The sequence below is a fragment of the Astatotilapia calliptera genome, chromosome 23, assembly GCF_900246225.1.
Source record: "Astatotilapia calliptera chromosome 23, fAstCal1.2, whole genome shotgun sequence".
Lineage (NCBI taxonomy): Eukaryota > Metazoa > Chordata > Actinopteri > Cichliformes > Cichlidae > Astatotilapia > Astatotilapia calliptera.
Genome location: NC_039323.1, coordinates 27,805,121 through 27,831,662, shown reverse-complemented (window position 1 = coordinate 27,831,662; position 26,542 = coordinate 27,805,121). Strand labels below are relative to the sequence as shown.

Sequence of the window (26,542 nt, the reverse complement as noted above, 5' to 3'; positions counted from 1 at the left end):
ACGTAAAAAAAAGTTTGCAGGTGCAAGTGTTGTATTTTGAGGAGAAATTTATTTTTGAGCAAAGAAAAGCTGAATTTGAGTGAACAAAACATTGCTGCGTGGAAAAAATGTATTTCCGCGTTTGCTATTATCCACCCACACATACAATAGCAGCCCCTCTCGCTCAGTTTTCGCATTTGCGCTCACTCACAATGTGTTGCTCGCGCTTTCAACATTTCTGCCCGTGCGTGCTCAACTCGTTCTGTACACCGTTATATTTGTGCCACAAAACCAGCCAATCACAGACTTGGATGCAAAAAATCTGATTGGCTGTTCTGGTCTCCAATCAGCTCGAAATGACGAAATGCAATATCCCAGAATCCATTTCATCCAAAACTCAAACGAGGCAGTGGCAGAGGAACGCAGAGTGGCAAGGTTTGAAATATTACTCTTTCTGGGTCACAAAATAAACTTTTAAGATATTTTCATGCGAGAATGTTGCTGTGTAAACTTCTAATACCTGCTCGATTCATCAAGACATCACATATTTGCATAAGTGCTCTGACGTTTTTGGAGATGCCTTGTTACCCACCAGCTGACCGCTTGGGAACTCGGGTTAAACATAATATATAAAGCTGGACTGACAAAAAAATCACAGACTACACCACCAGGTATTATAGGAAAAACCATAAAGCTGTTGTCACAGTGATGTACACTGTCTTGTTGGTACAGTATATATGTATGATTTGTATCACCTTCATGTTTCCAAACCGATATCATGACCAGCAGCTTTTACAGCTGTGGCTCCAGCAAACATCAGCTGATACTAGAAATTAATATTAAATAAATTCTAACAACAGCTGATCCAGCTTAAACATGCTGCTGTTGTTTAGCGCGACATCCGCTGGTTTCCTGTTTCTGGCACAAAGGAGGAGATAAACAAACAAGAGAGACGATCAGCTGATCATTGATCAGTTTCATGACTGAAGTAGCAACAGGAGAGGGAGGGAGAGAGAATGAGGGGAGAAGAGGCAGCTGTGCAACGTAAAGACAGAATAACTCCAGCTTTGTGTCTTTTTTTCATTCTAGCTGAAGTCCGGGACTAATCACGTTCCTTTTACCCTCAATACGGATGTATTGTAATTGGTCCAGCCCAGAGTTGATCATGACCAATTGGCTAATCCACCACCTTTCATTGTTTAAATCGTTACAAAAACAAATAAACATAAAAATGAAAAATCACCATCAGCCCCCCTGGCAAATGTCCCGTATGCCCAATGGCCAGTCCAGCTATGCGGTCAGCTGGTGGGTAACAGGCATCTCCAAAAACGTCAGAGCACTTATGCAAATATGTGATGTCTTGATGAATCGAGCAGGTATTAGAAGTTTACACAGCAACATTCTCGCATGAAAATATCTTAAAAGTTTATTTTGTGACCCAGAAAGAGTAATATTTCAAACCTTGCCACTCTGTGTTCCTCTGCCACTGCCTCGTTTGAGTTTTGGATGAAATGGATTCTGGGATATTGCATTTCATCATTTTGAGCTGATTGGAGACCAGAACAGCCAATCAGATTTTTTTGCATCCAAGTCTGTGATTGGCTGGTTTTGTGGCACAAATATAACGGTGTACAGAAAGAGTTGAGCACGCACGGGCAGAAATGTTGAAAGCGCAAGCAACACATTGCGAACGAGCGCAAATGCGAAAACTGAGCGAGAGGGGCTGCTATTGTGTGTGTGTGGATAATAGCAAACACTGAAATACATTTTTTGCACGCAGGAATGAATTTTGTTCACTCAAATTCAGCTCAAAATAAATTTCTCCTCAAAATACAACACTTGCACCTGCAAACTTTTTTTTTACTTGCGCTCAAATTTTTTTTACGTGCGCTCAGAATAGTGGCACAAAAATAACGCCATAGAACTGGACTTAAAATGAATACAAACAAAGCAGAAAGAAAAACTTTGAAAGACTTTGAAACCCATTCAGAAAGCCTGGAGAGCCATACAACCAAGTCTGGCTTCTTGGAGGCAAAATACAAAGAAATGAGGGCTGGCTCGAGACTTGCACAGCACTGTGTGTGCCATTTTTGTTTGTTGATTACTCTAAAGAAGATAACCACTTGCTGACTATCACCACATAGGGATTCAGTCACTGTTTAATGGATAAGAGGATCGCACCATGATTGGTGAGATCTTCTTATGTTGTCCTGAGCTGAGTGTTTACAAAAAGAACATCATGCAGCATCAAATAAGACTTGAAACTAGCAATTCAGGTGGAAAATGCATACTAAAGTGACCCAAGTGAGGCGTTGGGTCTCCTTGTCTCTACAGTCAGACCTTCTGCCACCAGAGGACTCTGCCCCTGCTGGACATTAGAAGCAATGCAGATTTAAAGCACTGGCTTAATCCATCTTTCTTATCCAGTCTACTGAGCATAAAAACTACACATTTAAACAAGTGCATTAGATGACAGCAGTGTTTATCTAAATCAGTGTATCCGTTTCTTGAAATGCCAAATGCTAAATAAACATGCTACAAATACATTTACAGAGTATGCCATCTGTGGCTGAGGTTCCTCATAACTGTGGAAACACCTTATCACTGTACTGTAAACAGGACATAGTTTCTACTGTGCAAGGACCGATCCAAAAGTGATGCACCCCAGTGTGCTGCCCTGCTGCTCTGCATGTAAACATGCTCATTAAAAGTGATTGCACAGTAAGTGGAGCAGTAAGTTGTTTAAGAAAACGCGAAATGCGATGTGTCTCATGAGATGCCCTCGTATGAGGACTGTGATATAAAAGCACTGGTTTCTAAGCACAAGTTACACTGTTGGTATCATTACCAGGATGAAGTGGAACTATATCGGGGCCATTAGCAGTTTGCAGCAAAGTTTTTTTTTTCATTTAATCATCAAATCATTCTCAAAATACAGTGGGGCAAAAAAGTATTTAGTCAGCCACCGATTGTGCAAGTTCCCCCACTTAAAATGATGACAGAGGTCAGTAATTTGCACCAGAGGTACACTTCAACTGTGAGAGACAGAATGTGAAAAAAAAATCCATGAATTCACATGGTAGGATTTGTAAAGAATTTATTTGTAAATTAGGGTGGAAAATAAGTATTTGGTCACCTCAAACAAGGAAAATCTCTGGCTCTCACAGACCTGTAACGTCTTCTGTAAGAAGCTTTTCTGTCCCCCACTCGTTACCTGTATGAATGGCACCTGTTTGAACTCATCATCTGTATAAAAGACACCTGTCCACAGCCTCAAACAGTCAGACTCCAAACGCCGCCATGGCCAAGACCAAAGAGCTTTTGAAGGACACCAGGAAAAGTATTGTAGACCTGCACCAGACTGGGAAGAGTGAATCTACAATAGGCAAGCAGCTTGGTGTGAAAAAATCAACTGTGGGAGCAATCATCAGAAAATGGAAGACATACAAGACCACTGATAATCTCCCTCGATCTGGGGCTCCACGCAAGATCTCATCCCGTGGGGTCAAAATGATCATGAGAACGGTGAGCAAAGATCCCAGAACCACACGGGGGGACCTGGTGAATAACCTGCAGAGAGCTGGGACCAAAGTAACAAAGGTCACCATCAGTAACACACTACAACGGCAGGGAATCAAATCCCGCAGTGCCAGACGTGTTCCGCTGCTGAAGCCAGTGCATGTCCAGGCCCGTCTGAAGTTTGCCAGAGAGCACATGGATGATACAGCAGAGGATTGGGAGAATGTCATGTGGTCAGATGAAACCAAAGTAGGACTTTTTGGTAAAAACTCAACTCGTCGTGTTTGGGGGAAGAAGAATACTGAGTTGCATCCCAAGAACACCATACCTACTGTGAAGCATGGGGGTGGAAACATCATGCTATGGGGCTGTTTTTGTGCCAAGGGGACAGGACGACTGATCCGTGTTAAGGACAGAATGAATGGGGCCATGTATCGTGAGATTTTGAGCCAAAACCTCCTTCCATCAGTGAGAACTTTGAAGATGAAACGAGGCTGGGTCTTCCAACATGACAATGATCCAAAACACACCGCCCGGGCAACAAAGGAGTGGCTCCGTAAGAAGCATTTGAAAGTCCTGGAGTGGCCTAGCCAGTCTCCAGACCTCAACCCCATAGAAAATCTGTGGCGGGAGTTGAAAGTCCGTGTTGCTCGGCGACAGCCCCAAAACATCACTGCTCTCGAGAAGATCTGCATGGAGGAATGGGCCAAAATACCAGCTACTGTGTGTGCAAACCTGGTAAAGACCTATAGTAAACGTTTGACCTCTGTTATTGCCAACAAAGGTTATGTTACAAAGTATTGAGTTGTATTTTTGTTATTGACCAAATACTTATTTTCCACCCTGATTTACGAATAAATTCTTTACAAATCCTACCATGTGGATTCATGGATTTTTTTTTTTTTCACATTCTGTCTCTCACAGTTGAAGTGTACCTCTGGTGCAAATTACTGACCTCTGTCATCATTTTAGGTGGGGGAACTTGCACAATCGGTGGCTGACTAAATACTTTTTTGCCCCACTGTACCTGTTACCATTTATTTGATTAACTGCTGGACTTAACAGCTTTCACCATACTTGTAGTTTTCTTCAGAAGAAGCACTGATGTGTATTAAAGTTTGCACAAAACTGTCTAAATGTATCATTAAACATATTGTGATATTGCTGAAAGGATGTTTAATGCATTTTAAAAATAGTAGAAACCTTTTCCTTTACTGAAAATTGCTCTATTTCATGGCAAGTTACTATATTTTTAAGCTACAAGCACAAAATACTGCAGTCATGCAGCAAAAGTTTGGCAGTGTGTCCATAAAATGTGATGTGATATCCTCTAGTGGTCATTATGAGTATTACAGTCAGTGTTTGCTGAGCTCATGGGCACAGTTCAGCCAGAAAAGAAGTAAAGCCTTCAAACACACCTCTTTTTCATGCAGTCATCTACTGTATTCACTTCTTTCCTCATTGTCGTTGCTATAAGTCATAATGGAGAAATCTGTCATTGTTCCCTCAGCAGATACCTCTAGAAGCATTCCGACGTCCAGGACCGACAAGAATCCCCAAACCGAAGGGCTTCTGCTCCCAGAAAGGGACAAACAGCACAGCAGGAAACCTGGGACTGCAGTGCAAGAGTCAGCCGCCACAGACTCACGTACCTGGTGGGAAAGAGCAGGCCTCACACACAGCTGCATCGCACAACAACAACCCAAATCTAGCAAACCGGAGACTGTGAAATCAATCATTTCTCTTCAGGAGGAAAGCTTTCAGTATGTCGACGCCAAAAACATACCCGTAGTTAGCTGATATATTAAACAGGATAACAATCATTTTAAACTGATGAAGACTTTAAGAGAAGATCCATCATGACCCATGATTCATCTGTGGTGCTTTCAAGACTGCAAAACTGCAACTGTTCAGCGTGTGCACTGCAAAAACTAACAAGTCACAGGAAGTACATTAAATGTGGATTCATTTAATTATTCACTGATTACAAACCAGTAAATAACTTTTTCTGTCAGATTTATGTGGGGAAGCCACTGTGAGAATTAAAAAAAAAAAAAAAAAAAAAAAGCGTAACATTAGATCAGCAAGCGTGTTATATGTTGTTTAATGAAATATTTATTTTTATTGTGACTATTTTGGTTCCTCTTTGCTTACTTTTTATCTGTTGTCGGATACAGATGATGAAACAGCCTTTTATTCATTTCGCAGGATAGAACATGTTTGTATTTTTTAAGTGACAATAATGTACATACTGTAGGTATATAACTGTTGTAATGCAGCTCATTCATAGTGATTATGTGTAAATTGTGACATTTGTGGGGGTTTTTTGGTTATCAATAAAAATCTTTTTATACCTTGAACTCGAGAAATGTTTCCTATGTGACTAAAAAGAAAATCTTATCGACTGAGAGCATAAAGGAGAAACTGACAAAGCCAGTAAACATTATAGTGCGATAAGCCCAGATCATATGGATACTTAATAAAAGCTAGCGTTTGTGACCCGTGGTAGGTACCTATTTAAAATAGGACAGAGCCGTAGGCGCACAGTCAGTTTAAAAGAGTTTAATTTTTAATACAAAATAAAAGAAACAGTGTAACAGCAGCACCTAAAAACAATTAAAACGTTACCTTATTAAAAACGATAAAACTGTACGATTGCCCGTGAGACAGGACAAGCGCTGCGGGGAACAGTTTAAAAACAAATCGACATAGCACACAGGTTAAAAATGGACGGCAACTCACACATGACCCCAAATGGGTAAAACACTATAGAAAAAAAGGCAAATCTTCAGCGCCGTCTTCACTCGGGCCCCCCGCTGTGCATGCAAAAGCGGGGAGGCAAAAAAAGGATTTGTTTTCCCTGCAGCGCCTTCACCGCCTGCGAATCAATATCTGTGGTGCCTACTGATACAGAAAAAAGTAAAACAAAAAAACAAAACCATCGACAGCCGCAGCAGTCAGTCCGTCGACTTACACCAGTTTAAAACAAATTAAAACACACTGATGTGTCGGGTCCTTTGCCCGCAGCCAGAAATCCACCTGGCAAAGCAGCAGCTCGGTACTCTGTGAATAAAAGGCAGGAGATCACTAGCTGGACAATAAAACACAGGAATATTCCTCCACTGAATTGGTTTTGTTACCTGTCCACAAGTTCGTGTCACACCCTAATAAATGTGGGTCAGTGGCGATGAAGTCCACTATACCGTTCTCACGGGAGCAATGTTTCCCACCTACAAGGGTGCAAATAACTGTAAACCTCTGCCAACAGCCAGAGCTCAAGTGGTACATTTTTGTGTAACCTACCGTTCTAAAAGAACTTTAGGGGAGGACGCGTATCAGACTTTCATAGTTAAGAAACACCAACTTGCCCAACTCGGACCAAGCACTCGCAGCTTCAGGTTTGCAAAGGAATACCCAATTGCCCACACCTGCGCTTATGAAAGGAGCGAAGACCAGCTCCGCCCACCAGGGGCGGTCCCAAATCTCCAGGTCTCACCTGTCACACTTAGAAAAAGAAATTGAATGTTGCCTTACTGTGGTCATTTTAACTCACGCAAAACTGCAAAAGCAGCTTTGCGTGATACCTTCAGTATATCCATTGTGCAGCAGGAGCAACAGTTTTTCCATGCATACACCATATAGATATTTCACTACAAGACAAGAGTGGATCAGAGAAGATTGTAACACACATACATACGTCAAAATTTTAAAATCTAGAGAAATGATGTGGAAGATTTTCGGGAAATAGCAATTTTGTATTATTAATTGGTCGACGTTCAGCAGCTCGCACAATTTGGGGCTTACGTTTAATTAATTGTGACGCAGTACAGAAAAGTTGGCAAAAGATGCAGACTGTGAACACTGGCTGCATACAAAAACAGCCAAGCAAGGACACAAGAAAGAACAGCCAGACTTTGCAGTATTGTCAATGAGAGCACGACTGATATAGAATTTTTACGACCGATACTGGTACCGATATTAGGTGATATTACAAATCTGATACATTGATCGACATTTTTTTTCCATTCAAACACACAAATCATAAACAGATTTGTCTAACATTTCCTATGAGTAATTATTTGAGTAGTTACTAAGATAATATAATAACACTGCTTAAATATCGACTCCCTTACTGTCTGCTCGGATTGGCTGGTTGTTGTTTGAAGCATTTAAAACACGTGTTGCAAACAGGAAAGTTGCAGAATGCTCTATGAACATGTGTTTGAATAAGTAAATAAGTGCTCAAACAGAGTAGAAAAGCGCTCCACAAGTAGTGGTCCATTTTCCATAAATGAAGACAATATAATGGCAGGTCGCTAATATCGGCCTCTGTTTCTGTTGTTTGTTATCTTACCTGTTGTCTTCTACAAACAATGTCCAGAAAAGCTTATTCAAGAGTTTCTGAAACAAAAATTGCAAATAAACCTTTATGTCTTTAGCCTATTGCGTTAAGGCTGTTTGGATGATTTCTTATAGTTTTTATTGGAAGTTTAATCATTTACAAATGTGCTAGAAAGGACTGTTTATCAGTTTCCCCCATTAATAAAAGTATCTTTGATACAGAATTTAATACAAAATAAAGAAATACTGATTAACAAAATCAGTTTTTTGCATGTTACTCTGCATGTTTTGAAATTTTAGGAACATAAGAAAGGGGAAAAAAATGAAACTTTTGGACTGTGGTTTTTTTCATGCTGTATTACATTTATTACACCAAAAAACAAGACTTAGAGCACCACAGTTCTTTATCAGACCTTTCTCATATCACAAAAAACTACCAGAAATACATCAGTTGAGGCAACAGCCTACTTTACATTTTCCAGACAGTTACCTGTGTTTTTCTCACACCAGTCAGAGATTACACAGACTTTGAACCTGGGAGCTGGCAGGATGAAGTCTGCTTAACATCTGATCTGACTCAACATACAGCTCTGCTTGGTATTGCTAAGAAAAGGTCAAGACAGCATGTGAAACTGTGTGAAAATGTCTAATGTCTAATGAATAACTGTATCGCTAAATGGAGTATAAGGATGTTGTAAACTCAATTCAATTTTATTTATATAGCGCCAAATCACAACAAATGTCGCCTCAACAACCCAACAATCATATGACCCCTACATATTCACACTTAACTACGACATTAAAATAGAATTTCCTTCATAAATTTTAGTTTCCAAAAACCTTTTGACATAAAAACAGTCAAACAGTCTTTTTCCAAACCTCGCTGTCACTGATGTCCTGCCAAAGCACACTCTATAGCTGAACGCAGCACAGATAGGAAGTGCCGTCTCTCTTCTCCTCTCTGTGTGGCACAGACCCAGGAGTGGCAGGGACCCTCAAGGACAAAGGCATGGCTCACATCTACAGAGAAATACATGAATAAAGTTGTAAGCTTTAGAATTAAAGGTGCTTATTTTACCCACTAGAGGTCAGCAAACACTGAAAAACTCACAGCGTGTGTGCCTGATCTCTCTCACAGACAGGCTGGTGAGAGCCACAGAGGCCAGAAATGTGTGCGTGCTCTGGTGAGCCAGCATGAAAGGTGTGTGCCGCACATTTTGCCGAGTCAACACCAAAGCATTGTTGAGCAGGAAGAGGCCCACATCACAGACGTGCTCATAGGTCCTACGGCAAAGGATTAGTTCAAAAACATTTGGTAGCACTTTATAATACGGCCTGCGACTAAGGGTGTAATTCCCCTGTAATAAAATGGAATTTCAAAGTATTTTATCTCAAATTAAAATGTAATTATACTGTGTACTGTAAGTAAATGTAAGTACTGTGCAAGTAATTTCAGGTAGTGTGCAATGTCATGGCAATTTTGCAAAAAAACAAACACTATTTCCCAACTTGCAACTTTCAGTTCAGTGGACGTACTATGGAGTGTATTAAACCTGTCTTTTGTTTTTACATCTTTATTTTTTTCTTTATTTAATAGCAAAGGATTAATAGCAAAGTTATTCTGTTCCCATTCAAACCGTGCAATATAACCCAACAGTATTTCATCGAATGTTTGTTTCATCTCCCCATAATATCCTGCTACTCTCTTTTCAATTGCACAATACTATGTCACTTTTAGAATCACCTGCACTGATAGCTAAGATATTTATTTTTCAGGATATAGTTATATTGTTACTTCGTTAGAGTTAATTGATATTATATTTTGCACTATCCTACTGTATACTACTATTCTTATTGTATATGTTATTCCTCTGTTCTCTGTCTCTCTTGCTGCATTGAGCATGTGTATGACAAAAGAATTTCCCTCAGGTTAAATAAAGTTCTTCTTATCTTATCTTATCTTATCTTATCTTATAATGGAGCCAAGTATAACCTTTTTTTTCTCTTTCACAATCACTGTTCAAACACAACTTTTAAAGGAAGTGTCTTGTTTCATGTAAAATACCAGGAAGTTAGGCAAGATTAAGCTACCACATAATATAGTCCGCACCCAGAAAAGTGCAGCGTAGTTAGCTTGAAAGACAGGGAGATGTTGGGTTTTTTCACAAAATTAACAAAACATTAAACAGTACTTAAAATTACTTACAATGCAATTCTTCTTTCTTTCCCGTAAATACATGAAGTTATGTAATATTTAAAATACTTAATTAAAATTACTTACAGTCTGCTTAAATTTGAAATTCCATTTAATTACAAAAGAATTACACCCTCAGTTGTGGGCCGTATTAAAAAGTGTTACTAAGCATTTGAATGAAACAGACAAAGTACATACGCATGCAAAGTTACATAAAGAAGAACATTATTATACTGCAAATATACACATGGTTACAAAATAGTCTGAATCTGAGCACGTAGCATCGTGAACATTGAAGAATGTAAAAATAAAAGAAAATTGGTGTTTTTACTTGAGAGAATCTGGTATCTGCTCATCAGGGCTCCTGTGCAGAGCAGCATCCTGAGTCATTATTAGTTGCCTGTTTTCTTCACTGAGGTTCTACACGCACACACACACACACACAAATATATGGTTTTGAGCATATATGATAAATTATTAAAGAGTTAGAGGCATGAAGAGAGAGGAAGAGCTATATGTGTTTTTTGTATTTTTTACCGGACAGCCTTGAATCTGTCGCTGCGTTTCCTCTATCAGTCTGTCTGCCTCTGAGGTGCGCTTTAACTGAACACAACAAAGTACATATGCATAAGAGGAGAGCCAGCACAGCCACAACAGAGGCATTTACATGGCTTATAGCTCTCAGTTCATGCGTCACCTTGTGTATGAACTCTCTGAACTGGAGCAGCGTGTTGAGGGCAGAGCGGAGATGTGCGTGGTCAGGATGACCGGGGTGTGTGTGCAAGGACAGAGCTTGAAGCAGAGTCACATACTCCTGCATCCTCCACACTGGGCACAGCAGCAGCTCTTGTAGGCTTCATAAACACAAACGTACTTTGAAACACTGTGGTTTGATACATGCAGGCAGGTATGCATAATAGCAAATAAAAGCGTTGTGTCTGCTCTTACCTCAGCATGTGAGTTGCAAGTGTTCTGTCTGATCTCTTCAAGAAAGCTCGAAATGATGGTTTGCTCTCCCTGCACTGACGCAAATACATGTACAGATACACCACAATTAAATTCAGATATATTTTTGTGTTTAACTATTAGAGTCGAACAATAGTGTGTACTGCATCTTCTGTAAACCAGAACAAACTCGTTTTAATCGTATACTTTATTCGTACCTGCATGAGCCACTTTGCATGGCTTTCGTAAAGGGAAGATTACTCAATAAAAAAAAATTCAACCTCAATCAAAATAAATAGAGAAAATCAATTTTCTTTTAGAGTAAAAACTACAATGTCACACACTCTCAACGCTCAGCTAGCCAAATCTGAAACCCAAAGAACACATTATGTACCATTAAAATTATTATAAACTGCAGTAATGTTTGACCTGTTTGTGCTGCTGGCCATGAAATGAAAACGCTTATATAATGCTTTTATAAGAGGTTAAAGGTGCTAGAAATACTAGAAATTGGTTATTTTAGCCCTTTGGTAGGTGGTTGCTATGCAACATGATGATGGCATTGATTGTTAATTGTCAATTGTTATGTAAACCATTTCTGCTAAATTTCAAGTTATGTACGATTAAACAAATGTTCTTTGTTTAAAAAGACACTGGCTTTACCTTATCAATGGTGTGGATGGCAGTGGTGTAGTTGTTGAGGTAGTTTGTGTAGACTTTAAGTTTTGAGCAGAACTTCACGAAAACATCTCCAATACACTTCTCTGCACCCCACTGCTGTAGCCGCACCTGTAAATCAGCCTGAAACACCCTGTGAAGTACACACAAACATGTCTCCCGTGTCATATCCACACAGACAGACAACTTAAAGGGTGGTTTAGTTGACTGTGTTACGCCTGTGTGGCCTGAGAAGGTCATCATTTCCCTCGCTCCCTTCGAGGAATAACACATCCAGGTTGTGTTTTTTTCACACTAGTGCCAATACCAGCACACATACATTTCACTGATTTGAGCATTCATTATCCTAACATCTCCTCATATCACATGTTTATTTATTTATTTGATTTAGTGAATAAAATAATGATTGGCAACACACCCTGCTTGGTCTCACATCCTTGTCATTGGCCGGCAATTAGGGGCTCATCCAGGATCTAACTGATGTTTGGAGACAGTTTGCTTTGTCCTTTGACTCTTGCTCCGGGTCAGGTGGATACCGTTTCCACCTCTGACCTGGAGCAAGTGTTTTGTGGAGATTTGGCTTGTTTTGAAGTCACCTTACATATTCAATTAAATTCTATTTTATTTATATGGCACCAAATCACAACAACAGTCACCTCAAGGCACAATTACATGACCCCCTATGAGCAAGCACTTAGGCAACAGGGGAGTCACCGCACCTAATGCTCCGTTTACCACTGGGACCACTGTTACCTTCACCCTCCACATCTTCTCGAGCTCTTCTCTGAGCCCTTGGTATTTCTCGAGCTTCTCGTGTTCCTTCTTCCTGATGTTCCTCTCATTCGGAACAGCTACATGTATATATATATAAATATATACGTGTGTGTGTGTGTGTGTGTGTGTGTGTGTGTGTGTGTGTGTGTGTGTGTGTGTGTATTTGTTTGTACCTGTTGAGCTCCAGTATTTGTGCAACAGGACTGAGGACAACATGGATGTCAGCATAGCTCAGAATGGCTCTGTTGGAGTTCAGAGCTGCTGTGAGAGGCTCCTTGTACACCTTCAGCGCAGACGACACATATCAAATGAATATTTCTAAATACTGAAAGCTTTCTTCTCTCTGATGTCAACATAAACACTGTGAGTGTCAAAAATGGACAAAAATGGACTTGCAGGGTTGTGGTTGCCCTTAAAATTCAACTTGTGTGGTTTGCATATATTAAATAATCGATACCTGTATTCTGGACTTGCTTAGACAGATGTATATATATGTTTTAGTTCTGAAGGAATATTGTTTTACCACTGATTGTTAAGTTCTGGCACTTGCAGATAAAAAACAAACAAAACTAAAGTATACCTTCAGCACAGCGCTCAGCTTTCCCAGATAAAGACACTCGCTGTGGTGCAGCTCTCTCGCAGCTGCACCTCTCCAATCCAGAACCATCTAAAACCAAAAGAAAGAAAAGATGAATTAATTGTTCTCCTTGAGTTTCCACTACAAGGGGCAGTTTAAAGCAGACACACCTGTGGTAGATCAGGTATCACGTTGAAGCATGTCTGTGAACCACCATCAGCTCCACTGCTGTCCTGTCCATTACCCTCTTGTCCCTTCTTCTCTTCATTCCAGTTTTTCAGAAAGATGGAAAGAAACTCCACAGGTCGGGTCTGAAGGTGTAAGAGAAGGTTAAAAAACACACACAAACACTCTTATGTGAGTTATGTCCAATTACTTTTTTCTTTTTCTGTTGAACTGGTGCATTACACAAACTGCTCTACAGTAATTCCCACCTCCTCCTCTCTGGTCAGAGCAGTGAGTCCTTCGATCAGAGCCTCGCTGAGATCTCTGGACACACAAATCTCATCAAGGCGGATTCTCTCCCACAGAAAATAGCCTAGAAAAATAGAATTTAACCAGACTGCTACTTATATAGTACTTTTCTATTTATATTTAGCACTCAAAGACGTTTCTTATTCATACAACACCTTATTCATAAAAATGCTTTTCTCTACAGTTAAATCCTTTTAACCAGGGGTTCAGCATCTTGGCCAAAGATCCACTGCACTTCTAATTAGTAGACGATCTGCTCTACCTCTACACCACGACACAAACCAACACGTACATGAAACTCACCCAGAGCTCGGCCCCTGGCCTGGAGGCTGGTCCACTGTAGCTGTAGCCCTAAGGTGCTCCTCAGCTCTACCAGAGCCTCCTCCATCCAATGAGCCTGTGCACACCAGCCCTGCAGTACAGCCTCACACACATACTGCAGGGCCGGGAGTGCTGGCTGGTTCTCTGAGAGGCCAGTAGGCACATTGCCGTCAGACCACTCGCTGAGGACTGGGAGAAGATGAAGTATGTTTAAAGAAACACACACTGTGAGGGATACTGTAGTCTACGAAACAATGACAGGGGAGGGGAATATTCCTATGCTTAGGGTCAAAGTTTAAGGGGTTACGCACTGTTCTGGAAATTCCCGGTGGCCACACCCACCGGTGCCCGAACCTCCAGACCAGTCAAAGTGGAGAGATTCTGGAGGAGAGTCACTCCTGATGCTGCAGAAGAGAAAACAGGAGGCGAAGCAGGAGGGAGCTGAAGTTAATGAGAAAATGCTGATTAGAGAGAAGAGTATGTGTGTTGTAACATCTGCTACCAGATGCAGCCAGTGGGCAGAATATGTCAATCCCTCCTCCTTCCTCAGTTGGAGCCACCATGCCACACAGTTTTTCCCAGAATTCCCTATGATCAGGAGTCAGTAGAGTCTTCTCTGATAGGCTAGAGTCTGAAAAGTCAGGGCAGAATTACATAGTAGGTCAGCAAAATAGTGTAATAGAGAAGTAATATCTCTTGGGCTAAGTTTTGGTCAATGGATTAAAATGGCAGGTACCACTTTGTTAAAATGTTTTCAAAATGTCAGCACAGGACTTTAGTCCAGTTAGTCCAGAACAAACTCCTGCAGTGTGTGCACATGAATTTACTCATTGTGATTGAGTCTCACTGTGAAGCAGGTGAATGTCCTGTGTTCCTCCGCAAGCTAGCAGGCCAATCCTCTGAGCTGGTTTCCCAGAAATAGCCCTCTCCACCTGGGTTAGCAGAGATGAGAGAGTCCCTCTATGGTCATAGAGAACCGCAGTCACACTGGGCTTCACTCCGCTCAACACCAGCTAGATTAAAAAGAGCGGACGGGGAGGAATGTTATTTATTCATCTTCCCAGTATGCATTTTATTTCTGTACTCGCGGGAGTGTTTTATGTGTGCTGTTTCAGGAAAATAAATAAATAAATAGATGATGATGTGGATTCACCTCATATGCAGGAATTCTGTTGGAGATGAGCAATAGCAGGGCAGGAGCGGATAGGTGAAGGGGAGAGACTGTGTGAGGCTGTGCAGGTCTGTAGATAAAAGACGACAGCGCTCCTCGGATCTTTCGTGTTTCGCTGAAAGATGAAAATGCATGTTGCTTTCAGCATACTGTGACATTATATTATACAGATGTCTTCACATGTGCTCACAGATAAGTTATTCAGTGTATATAAAGTATTTTGTACACTTCAATCGATTCAAAATAGACTTTGAAACCTCCAGAGCCGAAACAAAGCGGGCTACAAAAATGAGTCACTCCCAGTAGACGCCATTGTAAAATGTCACACTAAACAACAGAAATAAACATGTATACAGGATGCTACAAATATTGGTCTCCAGGGATAAATTTCCCCTTGATAACAATGGTACAGTTGTTGAAGATTCAAAATGCAGAGTCCACTGACTGTGGTTGAAGCTAAGTGAGGTTCATCTAATATGTGGTTAGACAATCACCTGCTAATGCTGCAAGCCTGGACTCTCTCCCAGGTCTGAGGTGCAGTTGTGGGCTGTCCTCTTTCCAGGCTGAGAGAGTGGCTGGAAGAGCCAACGCTCCTCAGAGGCCAGGAGAGGGAGGGCTGAGAGACGAATGTTAGGCCAGACTTGGGTCTCCCTTTCTGGGTACCTCCACCGCTGGCTATTTCTGGCTTTGTGTAGCTGCCCCAGGGTTTCCTGGCACTCACAGATAGTCCTACAGATATCACAGATACAGTACATGCATCTGCCAGTAAGGGCGAGTTTTTACTAATCAGGAGCGTTTTGTGCTTAGCAATGAGTTGGAAAGGCAAAGATTAACTGTTTGAGAATCAATAAAATATATTAATCACATTCATTAAACACATTCAATAACATTCCTTCAGTTCAGGTTTCTGTATTTAACACTAAATCATAAGATAAGTCGCTTTAACGTACAGTAAAACCAAAATGACCCCCTTTTAGATGGTGGGAATGAAGAACTCCCTCCTTCCAACAGACCCAGGGAGGGGCAGTCATCTACCATTACGCATTAGAGGTTGAAGGGGAAAGAGAAACGTAACAGAGATCATAGACAGGACAAAACACAGAATAAAAGATTGAGTAAACACTACGATTCGCTTACTAGTAACAAACCAACTGTATTCGAATTAACCAAAAAAACTATTAACTCATTCACTGCCAGCCATTGGCAGTGAATGAGTTAAACCCATTGACTCATTCACTGCAATTGACGGCTATAGACGTCAATGGCAGTGAATGAGTTAATGGATGATAACCATTCAGGCACATCTCACTGAATTATGAGACGCATGAAGGGAGTTAGAAATAGTCCAGTCTTAGTTCAGAACATCCACAATTCTGATTTGAACTTTGAACTGATATAAAAAATACAACACGTTTGACACAGGAAACCTTTGGATTTGTCTCTATATTTGTTTTCAGTCCCACAAAGCTTGTAATGACATTTATAAAAAGTTATAAAGGAAATGTCCCAGGAGCTGTTTTCACTAGTCAGGAATCAGACCATCAGGATCTCTGCCCACAACTGCTGCCCAACTCACATCTCACCAGAACCCTACAGTGCCTAGCGCAGGTGGTGGGCCCACAGAAGGCCAGGCCCCATGGGCTAACGCCCAACCACCACCAAAGTTGGTAGGCAGGTGCGTCGTGATACAATGATCACCCGCCAGGTAAGCGGACACACTGAAGAGAATATATCAGCTGACTTGCCTTGGTATCCTCCATGAACAACTTGAGGAGGTAGCCGGGGAGAGGGAGGTCTGGCTTTTTCTACTTAGAATACTGCCCCCACGACACAGACCCAGATTTTACCACCTCAAAAATGTGTTGCTATAGTTTCTACACCCTGTCATTTTTCTGTTTTTTCTTTTCCACTCACTCTTCTCCTCTCGAAGCTTTTCTCTGATTTGCTGCCTGATCCTCTTCTCCCTCCTCCTCTCTTCCTCCTCCTCTGTCATTCCTGTGCTTTGCTGGTTGAGGGTCCCATACATCTCTGCTGCCTCCCGTGGAGTGAGCCAGTCAAGTGTGGAGAGGCAAGAGACATAGTGACTTTTCCATGCACCAAACTCTTTTTCTCCAGGAGTGTAAGGAAGGAACCAGCCTCGTCTGATGCACCGGCCAGCCCACAGACAGTCCTAGAAAGAAGAAGAGGATTTAACTTGTTTCATAAAACCCCAATTAAGATGTATGAATACATTTCAGATCTCTTCAGGGCTTCTCACCTGCTCAGCTAGAACCCTCCAGTGCCAGCTGACTTGGGCAGCTTTGCAAAGGTCACGTGGGGACAGAAATGACATCACATACAGGGAGAGAAACCGAGGCAGCACCGACGTAAGGTCCACTTTAGTGACCGGAACCGTCTCAATCAGCAAATCCCGGCAGTACCTGTTCAGGTTACAGAGGTTACCAGTTTGAACTGTGCACCTGTGTACACTTTACTATTACAGTTTCAGGCTGAGATTAATGGTTAGGACACAAACGTGTACAATCCACTTTACCTGAGCTGTGACTTGGTGCAACGAGTGAGCAGAGAGTGCAGCAGGTGTTTCCTCTGTCTGTCCGTCCACAGATCAAACCAGTGCAGCACAAGATTCACTCTCTCCTCAAATAACTGGTATGGAAAATGGAAAAAGGATACCAACATAGACACATTCAGCGCGTGCAAAAGTCTCAAGCTACCTCTCATTTCTTAATATTTTGCTTCCAATTAGCCAGAATTTCTTGTAACTTTTTAAAGTGCTCTTGAGCAATAGTTCTCCAGGCTTTCTGCATGTCTTTCAAAGTTTTATTGGACATTGGCTACTTTTTCACTCATTTTCAGTCCAGTCCTTGTACCTGACCATTTTCAGAGGAATGCTTTTTGCTTGTTAAACCACTTAATACTGACCTAAATTCAAGTGTATAAAAGGCACCTAACTTAAGGGAAGAACAACTGTTGTGTCTACACAGAACCAACTTAGCAAAAAACACTTTTAAATTGTATCTTTATGCACTTTGATACTTTGTTCTCATAACTTTAATTAAATCTACAAAATATTCCAGAACAAAACAGAACAAAAGGCAGAAGAAGAGAGAAGAAGAGCTTTGAATGTCCTTCAAGAAGCCTGAAGAACTATTCCTGAAGACTACTTAAAGACATGACAAGAAAGCTGCCTAAGAGAGTTCAGACAGTGCTGAAAAATAAATACTGTCACACCAAATATCAAAGTTGTTAGAATTGTAAAAACTTTTTTTGTGTTATATACTGTATTTCCATGTAAGTTTGCACGTTTCAGTAAATCGCTTAAGGAACTGACCTCCCAGCCCATTGTTCCTTCAGTGGGCTGGTTTCAGTCATTATGCAAATGTACTGTTTATAAGATTTGGGGAAACCTGCAGTCAGCTGAGACTGAAGAAGTCACTTGGATGAGTGACGAAACGTTTCTCCCACAAAACGCTACGTCCAGATGAAGACCAATAAAGAGTCTCTTGCTGGACATTGACTTTAGGTATGCTCAGTTCTACATTCTACATGTAGAAAATGAAATGATTGTGACAAAATACACAAGTATTTCAAATAAACTAAACTAAATATTAGGTGCTACTTTTCATTACATTTCTTGCAAACAAACGTAATGAAAGTAGAATTCTCCTGATGGTTTTATATAAGAGGTGTGGGCAGTAAATACAAGGTATGGCCTCGAATTGCATTAGTTTCCTCTGATGGTCAAATACTCAAGCTACCAATGTGCACAGAAATGCTGGCTCCATTGGAAAAACAATCAGTTTACCTTATTTAATAAACATATCTCTAAGAATAAACTTATTTTGCTGTGTTAAAAGAAGTGATTTAACTTCACCCTGTTTTTTTTATGTTTCATGCTTATTTTTTTAAACCTTCAGTTATGTTTGTTTCTCAGATACAGTAATGATGTTCCTGGGCCAATTTGACCTCGTACAGGTTTAGTTATCCAGGGCAATCCAATCCAATCAAGCAATGAATTCCAATAAACATTGTTTATATCTCATTATTAACTCCATTTCAATCAATATTTGGTCCACCTGTGTTCTTTACCCCTCACAGATCATGGTTCAATAAGGACATATTCGCTCGTTTTTCACAAAAAAAATGTACATTAAAACATTTTATTGTACATTGGAAATACCTACACGTAAAATTCACTTTTCATGACTGCTTCTTTTTTTTTTTGTATTACAAACATATATATTGATTGCAACTTATTAAGTCAAGCAGAAGAAGCTTCATATTTAAGAAAAATACTTTTAATTATTTATTTATTTTTGTAGATCATTTTACTTTGAAATGTGTCAATTTGATCCGCAACATAACCGGTTGGAGTGGAGTTTCAAAATTAGGAATTCAGTAGCCTTCATAAAGCCCTGCACTGTCCTGAAATGCATTAACTCTGATTTCAGTGACATGTTGTTGCTAATAGAATATCACAAAGTTTATCTGCAGGGGGTTTACCAAGGCCCACGTAGCATTTCTGACCTGCAGGTTGATCCGCTTGTTGTTCAGGGGAGTCCAGCTGCTGAAGCGGGTGTCGGACAGCAGGGCGCCGGCCTGCTGCGGCTCATAGTCCGTCCCGCTTAGCTGCCACCGCTTCACCGAGTGAGGGGCTGATGTCAGGCTCGCCTCCATGTGCACAGGCGGTTTAAACACCTTTGAGGAAGCACCTTGAGTTCCGCTTCACTTAAAGTCCGATCAATTTATTTCCAGATTGATGTCTTTAAGCCAAGTGTCCACTTGCCAGGCTGCCCCTTGTGCTTTTCTGTGCAGTCAGTCACCTTAGAGACGCATCAACAAAAGGATTCCTGCATTCCTGCACGCAGCACGTTCCCCTGCCTCCTGCACATTAATAATTCAACACGCAGGGTTCACATATAAGCAATCACAAATGAAAGCATCAAATGCTACACAAACTTTATACTTAACCACTAAAGGCTTAGTGTGCCATATTTGATACATGTTTTTTAAGAGCTGTACATCATAAATGTGACCCCCTAAATCCCCCTGAAAAACCTATTGCACAATACATTTTTAAGGAACAAAAAAATGTCTGGAAAAAATATTATACAAATTTTACATATACGGAAATGTAATTATCATTATTTCGTGATTTTTTTTAATTGTCAGATGCTTCAATAAACACTCCATTTTCTGGCAATTAATTCATGGTTCAGACTTTAATGCTTGGAGGATCAAAGAGTATTCCCTTAGAAACCTGTACAAGTGGCACATCACCTAACAATGATGATCCCAATGATCCCAAACATACTTCCAATACAGTAAAAGTAGACCCGGATAGAAAAAGAACGCAATGGAAAACTATCAATTCCGCCTCCCCCAATCCAGGTACTGTTATGACCCTATTTACTCACTTCTCTATTATCTTAGTTTACAGCTGCAACCAAGAAATTCAGACAGAGAACTTTATTGAGAAAAAAAACAAACAGGTTAAACACCCCAAAAACATGGGTTAAAATACAGTGTCCAAGAAAAAAGAAAAAGAATTTACAATCAAAGCAGCATCAAATTATCTTATCAAAACTCTGAATCCAAACCTAAACTCACCTAAAATCACTTAAAGTTTAGAACCAATAAGGCAAAAAATGATTAAATTAAGGCTTGTTTGTGATGACAACATTTGGACTGTTTAGTCTTCTCCAGCGTCAAAACAACACACCAGTGATAACGTGTGCAGTGCATGCTGTGTGTCGCATGGGTATGTGCAAATATACTGAAATGGACCAAGTCCACTCTGCAAAAATCATATGCAAAAATCGCAAACTGGAATTAACTACTCTCAGTACTCACCGGGTCCTTGTGTTATTTTTGGCTGGTTTAAGAATTTTTAAATCTATGCTGCTGTTTAAAGCTCTAATACTGAGAAACAATTAGAAACTAATGCCTAGACTTTGAAAAGTCCAGCTCTGTTTCTTACTGTGAGGAGATCAGTGCAACACAAGTGATCTACATACGTCTGATTAATGTCAAAGGAGCACGTTTACAATCACTTTCAGGTGAATGGCATCACTTTGGTTAGCAATGTATTGCAAATCTAAACTGCTTGGAAATGAGTGAACGCACTACGGCTTGGCTTTAAACAATACAGGGATCCACCAAAGCCAATATAGAAAATACAGAATACAGCACATTAGCTAAAGATCTCAGAGAACACAAACCTCCCTTGGATGCAGCCACGGCTCAGGTAAGTTAACATCCTGCTGTCTTAGTAAGATCAGACCAGAGAGATTTCCATTCAATATTAGCTATTGTTTAAAAAAAAAAAAGAAGGGGAGGAGGAGGGGGGGGGGGGGTGTAATGTGGTGCATCCCTATTAGATTACTTTACAATACATCCCTCCCCTTGTACAAACAGGGAACGCTTTGTTGCCATTTCCATTGCAATACATACAATCAACACTGCTGACACCTTATATATGAAGGATAGAAACTACCTAAATCAAAAATAAATTAATGATTTGTTTAAAAAAGAATTATATGCCATTAAATGTACAAAAAAGATTGAAAAAATATAGAAACTACTTTCATTGCTGAAATTTTATTTATTTATTAAATGTTAAATTAGATATTTGTTTTAAATTGCTTCTGCATTTACTTAGTAAAGAAGTCTGGATGCTTAATAATTTATGTGTATATATATGCATATTCAATTTTTTTAGCCCCAGACTTACTTTTTTTTGTTTTTTCCCCATTTGTTTATGCATTTCTGCTTAATTGTGCAGACTTTTAGCTAAAGGCAGCCACAATATGTGACAGAAAAATGCATAAAGAAATGTTTGAGGAAATGAGTAAGTAAAAACTTTCAAATGTGTAAGTCAGCAAGTTAAAATTAATATAAAGGTAAATAAGTACAAAAGCAACTTAAAGCAAATGTGCCATATATGGTCAATTTATTATTATTGTCATTTTTTTTTTTACTATATTTTGGTTCATTTAATTGCATACATATATATATATACACATATATATATACATACACATATATATATACACATATATATATATATATACACATATATATATATACACATATATATATATACACATATATACACACATATATATATATATATATATATATAGAGAGAGAGAGAGAGAGAGATAGATAGATAGATAGATAGATAGATAGATAGATAGATAGATAGATATTTTGCATTTATTTATTATGGCAGTTTCAACCCCCCATACTTATAGACCCCCATAGGTACTATAAATGAAATAGTCGGCTCAAATTTGATTGAGAAATGTTGGGACGACGGAAGTCACACGCTCGCAGTCCTCGGGATCTCTTGTGTGTCGGCTAGATTCAGTTTCTGACTGGAGAAACGATGTCAAGAAATACAAAAGTTACAGGAGCTGTTAAACGTGAGCTTATTTCAAACGTATTAAGGGCAAAGACAAAAGGATACATGGAAGAACTCAGCTCCTCCAGCTGTGGAAAAAAAAATAACATGTTTTACTTCACTACAAATGCAAAAAAAATGATTGCAGAATGACATTCCAGACTTTATCCTGTTCAGCATGAAGCCAGCTGACTAAACTCTTTAAGAGTTTAACACTTGCCGGAGGATAAGCAGCTAAATCCTCACAGGGGTACTGAGTAGTTACATGACATCAGTGAACGGATTATTTGGCAACACTGTTAAACTGTCAGGCAGCATGCCACGGGCTATGAAAATAATATTTTATGAGTTATGCCACAGTGGCCTTACATTAAGGAGCAACTTGTCCATGTTGGTGTCGCAGGCTGTTTTCCTCTGATCCTCGGGCATTTCATCCACCTCACCGTAGAGGTCAAAGTGCAAGCGTGCCAGCTTCTCCTGCATCTCTCTCACATGTTCCATTTGGTCAATAGAGCACTCATTGCCTAAGACAAAAACAGTCCTCAGTTATCCGTATCTATCATATCTCTCTCTAAGTGTATAGGATAATTTCTATTACTGGATATATGAAAGTCAGTGTGTGCTCTGGTAAAACGTTCCTGTTTTTAGTGAGAATTACCAAATGCCTGTAGTTTCCCTGAGTGGAAGTCGTTGAGGAGACTGAGCAGGCCATTCTCCATCTCCTGTACATCTGAAACATCTGTGAGAAAAGAGTGCTGGACGATCGGTGTTGCCTGGCCCTGGTTCTGACTAGCTTTACCACCCAAACCCTGCTGATACCTGGGTTTATCCTTCACTCCCCTAAAACAGGCGGAAGCAAATACAGGCAGAGTGAGTACAAGTCAACAACCCCAGTTCGGTTAAGGCTGGGTAAAACTGAAAAATATTGAGAGGTTAAATCATTGTAACTACACTGTTACTACCTCCTGCTCTTGTTCTTTTGGCTGGAGTGAGTCCCCGTGTAGCCAAGGTGCCGTCCTCCAGTGGAAGCGCTATTCTTCCGGCCAGAGCCACCGGACGGAGGCGCCGCGCTGGTGGAAGTCCTGGGACTCTTTCTTTTTAGCTTCCGCTCCTCCATAACTTCATGTTACGGTGCCACTTGGTGAGCTGACCGGACTGGATAGGTAAAAGACGAAAAGCTGACAGGTTGGACTGTAAATCAAAGCCCAGCTCTGTGGCTAACCGTACAGAATCAGCCTGGCAGGGCAGGCAGGCTCCGTACAAACCGATGGCTTTCGTGACTAAGCTAACGCTAGCTCAGGAGCTAGCTACTCGGCTAACCTTCAAACTTCTGACACGGCGTTTAAGCCACACAGCACAAACATAAGCCGATAGATATATTTACTCCCAGTAGCAGCTGAGAAGGGTATACGTTACTTCTGTTCGTGACAGGTTGTCCACTAGATTAAAACATTTGAAAATTCATAGTAATTTCCGAATGTACCCCGCAGGTTAGGTGGCTAGCTTGCAGGTCCAAACTCTTGAAAACTTCCTGTTTTGGTAGGACGCAACGGAGCAGATTGGGGCCGAATTCCAAACCATAACGCTTCACGGCCACTATCCATAGTCAAATTACTAAGTAAAACATGCTTAATCGTGTTACACAACAACGTGGTGCCAATCAAATACAAGCAAAGCTTTATAAAAGCACAAATATACTTACTTTTGAATAAAATAATTTTTTTGACCTTCTCTGTAGAGTCCTCCTGAGGCCACCAGGGCTGCATTCCATTATAGTTTGATATGCTCTCACCGATTTTAGTACTATTTGTTCCTTGAATATTTACAAGACATTTAATATCATTCTTAAAATTAATTTCATTTTAAATGTACTTTATTAATTTCGAACATTTATTTTAGTTGTTATTTGTGAAGTTTTATATGTGAATGCTTGTTTTTATGCATTCAGAAAGAGGAATTTCTTCTTTCTTTCATGTTATTTTTTATATTAAGCACATTTTATGTAATTATTTTAAGTATAACTCTGCAGACTCGGTTATTAATTTCGTTTGAGTGAGCTAACTATGGGTATTATAGGTAGCTTAAAACTAAACTAGACTACAAAAAAGGAAAAAATAATTGAACTGATGTGGAGAGGTTGGAAAGCTAACTAAAACAAAGTAAAAAATATAGAGGAAATATAGTTCATTTTAGTATCTGTTAGTTTGGTAAAAAAAAAATTATTACAGCTTCCTTGATGAGGCATTAATGGACATGATTATCGAGAAGACAAGATGTCTACAAGACTGCGAGTCAACTGCTTTTAAAAAGTTGTCTGTTATTATAGTAACTCTGGAGCTAACAGAGGAACATCACCAAGCAACATCTCCTCTACTTTGACTTCAGTGTAGTTGCGTAAAGCAACCACAAGAGAGCGATAGGTGAACACCTAATAATGATGCCCTGCCTTTCCCCTTTTCTTAATTAGGAATTCTTTGCTGATAAACATAATGAAAAGAGGCTCTTTGTACACTTTAGTTGTGCATATTTTCACAAATATAAACGAAATTAAAAAACCCCGCTTAACTGAATTCCAGACAGACTATTCAACTTTTTATTGGCAACGCCAAATATTTTGCACTCAGTGAGCATCCGAGTGTGTGTGTGTTTAGAGGTGTGTATGCAATGCTATTCCAGTCCTAGTCTTGAATAGCTTCATTAATAGCTGATTTTATTCACTTTTACTGGAACATAATGAAGAAAAAAACCCAACAAATTCTTCTGATTTTCGGCATTTGCGATTGCATTGCTGTCCCTCACTTGTATTGATAAGCTGGCCTTTGTGTTACTCAGTAGAGAGAGAGAGAGGGAGGAAAAAAAGGTAATTCAGGAAGAGGGAAAAAACAACAACAGATAAATGCTTAATGTGAATTACAAAATGAATTTCAGTTTGCATCTAAAAACCCTAACTTCCTGCCAAAGGGGTCAAGTTAAAAGTATGACCCAATGAGGATATTTGAAATATCAGACTGTTATATGCTCTTAAAAGATGTGTTTTTCACCCCCACCCCCTGTTAAATGGCTGGGGCTGAATTCTGTGTGACACATCAGGCAACCCGCAGATGTTTTTCTGATCTTGAGCCTCTTGATTTAAAGCTCAGGAAATGACGCACCGTAGATGCGTTGATGCAAACACAGGCTGTAGATCAACCTCGCTGACGCTAATATTCCATTCACGCACATTAACTAGATTTATTATATTTAAAACTGTAGCTCAATTGCACCATGGAAAGGCCCAGTGCGCTGTTTTAAGTCTGCTCAATCCTTCCAGCTCCTCTCCATTAGTTCCAGTTCCAACATCAGCTTTCCTCATAACTGTTTTTTCACAGCGATCGATAATCAAAAAAAGTGAAACAAAATTCTCAGAATTCTGGAAAACTACCTGGCGTGGAAAATGAACTTGAGCTGGTGGGTAATTTTCTCTCTCTCCCTCTTCCCATTCCCTCCATCCTCGCTGCTCGAGTGTGTGTTTACTGCGTGACAGTGGCAGAGTGAGTTGAACCAGGATAAAACGTTACAGATGAAAACATTTAGACTGTCGCGTCCACGCAGCCATTAAGTTAGCAGATCCACACACACACACATATATGCACACACGCATGCACCTATCTCTCATCAGTAATTGCAGTGTAGGTGCTGTTTGGAGAGCTAGCTACTAGTTACAGCCAGTTCATTCTTTTCTCGTGTGCACGCCTGCTTGAATATGCATTGGATTGTAAATGAATGACAACTCGTTTAATTACACGCTCGCTCTTATTCCTAATTCTAAGTTAGCAGGTCTTTTTTCCCCGATGTGGCGTTATTCGGGAATTCTGTCAGACAGACTGTCCCTATTAAAGGCTACAGTCTGGGATTGCAACAGATTTCAGTTAAGCTGATATGTGACTGCGTTTAATAAGAAGAGCTACACAACCTCATTTCAGTTATCCGTGTTTTATGAAGTTATTACTTCACTAAAATAAAAAGTCTCTCTCTTTTTTTCCTCCGAGGACCTGACCCATAATCAATGCAGAATATACACTGATGTTATATCAATCAGGAATAAAAGCATGAAGGACGTTCTGTTGTTTGTATTCATGCTCCGCGCACATCCGTGTTCGATACTGCATGTCCCCCAATGTGACA

General features: G+C 40.1%; 3 protein-coding genes across 6 annotated transcripts in view; 1 reads left to right on the top strand and 2 right to left on the bottom strand.

Moving 5' to 3' along the window:
- The window catches only part of filip1l (filamin A interacting protein 1-like), a 112,878-nt gene extending 107,351 nt beyond the window's left edge, over window positions 1-5,527 (top strand). Inside the window, exon 6 of one of the 2 annotated variants that reach the window (XM_026157607.1) lies at window positions 5,012-5,527. In XM_026157607.1, coding sequence (XP_026013392.1) covers window positions 5,012-5,227 — 216 coding nt within the window. In that variant the 3' untranslated portion in view covers window positions 5,228-5,527. Of the gene's footprint in view, window positions 1-5,008 lie in introns of both variants that reach the window. The other variant, XM_026157606.1, reaches the window with a different exon arrangement.
- Window positions 5,528-5,995: 468 nt separating this feature from the next.
- On the bottom strand, window positions 5,996-21,967 carry ect2l (epithelial cell transforming 2 like). 2 transcript variants are annotated; one of them, XM_026159568.1, is made up of 23 exons: window positions 19,501-21,967; window positions 17,507-17,619; window positions 17,231-17,393; window positions 16,888-17,143; window positions 15,468-15,702; window positions 14,956-15,088; window positions 14,650-14,815; window positions 14,305-14,433; window positions 14,114-14,206; window positions 13,785-13,991; window positions 13,442-13,545; window positions 13,178-13,318; window positions 13,011-13,097; window positions 12,604-12,713; window positions 11,642-11,789; window positions 10,982-11,055; window positions 10,731-10,887; window positions 10,571-10,636; window positions 10,365-10,453; window positions 8,951-9,123; window positions 6,802-8,859; window positions 6,639-6,728; window positions 5,996-6,561 (listed from the first exon to the last, which is right to left on the bottom strand). In XM_026159568.1, the coding sequence occupies exons 1-21, from the start codon at window positions 19,648-19,650 to the stop codon at window positions 8,726-8,728; spliced, it is 2,928 nt and encodes a 975-aa protein (XP_026015353.1). In that variant the 5' UTR covers window positions 19,651-21,967; the 3' UTR covers window positions 5,996-6,561; window positions 6,639-6,728; window positions 6,802-8,725. The 2 variants fall into 2 exon arrangements, with proteins under 2 accessions (XP_026015353.1, XP_026015355.1); XM_026159570.1 differs by lacking the exons at window positions 5,996-6,561; window positions 6,639-6,728; window positions 6,802-8,859; ... (1 more) ...; window positions 10,365-10,453; window positions 10,571-10,636 and having other exon boundaries at window positions 10,737-10,887; window positions 10,982-11,050.
- Window positions 21,968-22,153: 186 nt separating this feature from the next.
- Window positions 22,154-24,135, bottom strand: ccdc28a (coiled-coil domain containing 28A). 2 transcript variants are annotated; one of them, XM_026158919.1, is made up of 6 exons: window positions 24,081-24,135; window positions 23,341-23,533; window positions 23,037-23,218; window positions 22,748-22,902; window positions 22,445-22,467; window positions 22,154-22,352 (listed from the first exon to the last, which is right to left on the bottom strand). In XM_026158919.1, exons 2-6 carry the CDS (start codon window positions 23,493-23,495, stop codon window positions 22,298-22,300), a joined length of 570 nt encoding a protein of 189 aa, XP_026014704.1. In that variant the 5' UTR covers window positions 23,496-23,533; window positions 24,081-24,135; the 3' UTR covers window positions 22,154-22,297. The 2 variants fall into 2 exon arrangements, with proteins under 2 accessions (XP_026014704.1, XP_026014703.1); XM_026158918.1 differs by lacking the exon at window positions 24,081-24,135 and having other exon boundaries at window positions 23,341-23,930.
- Between the last annotated feature and the right edge of the window lie 2,407 nt (window positions 24,136-26,542).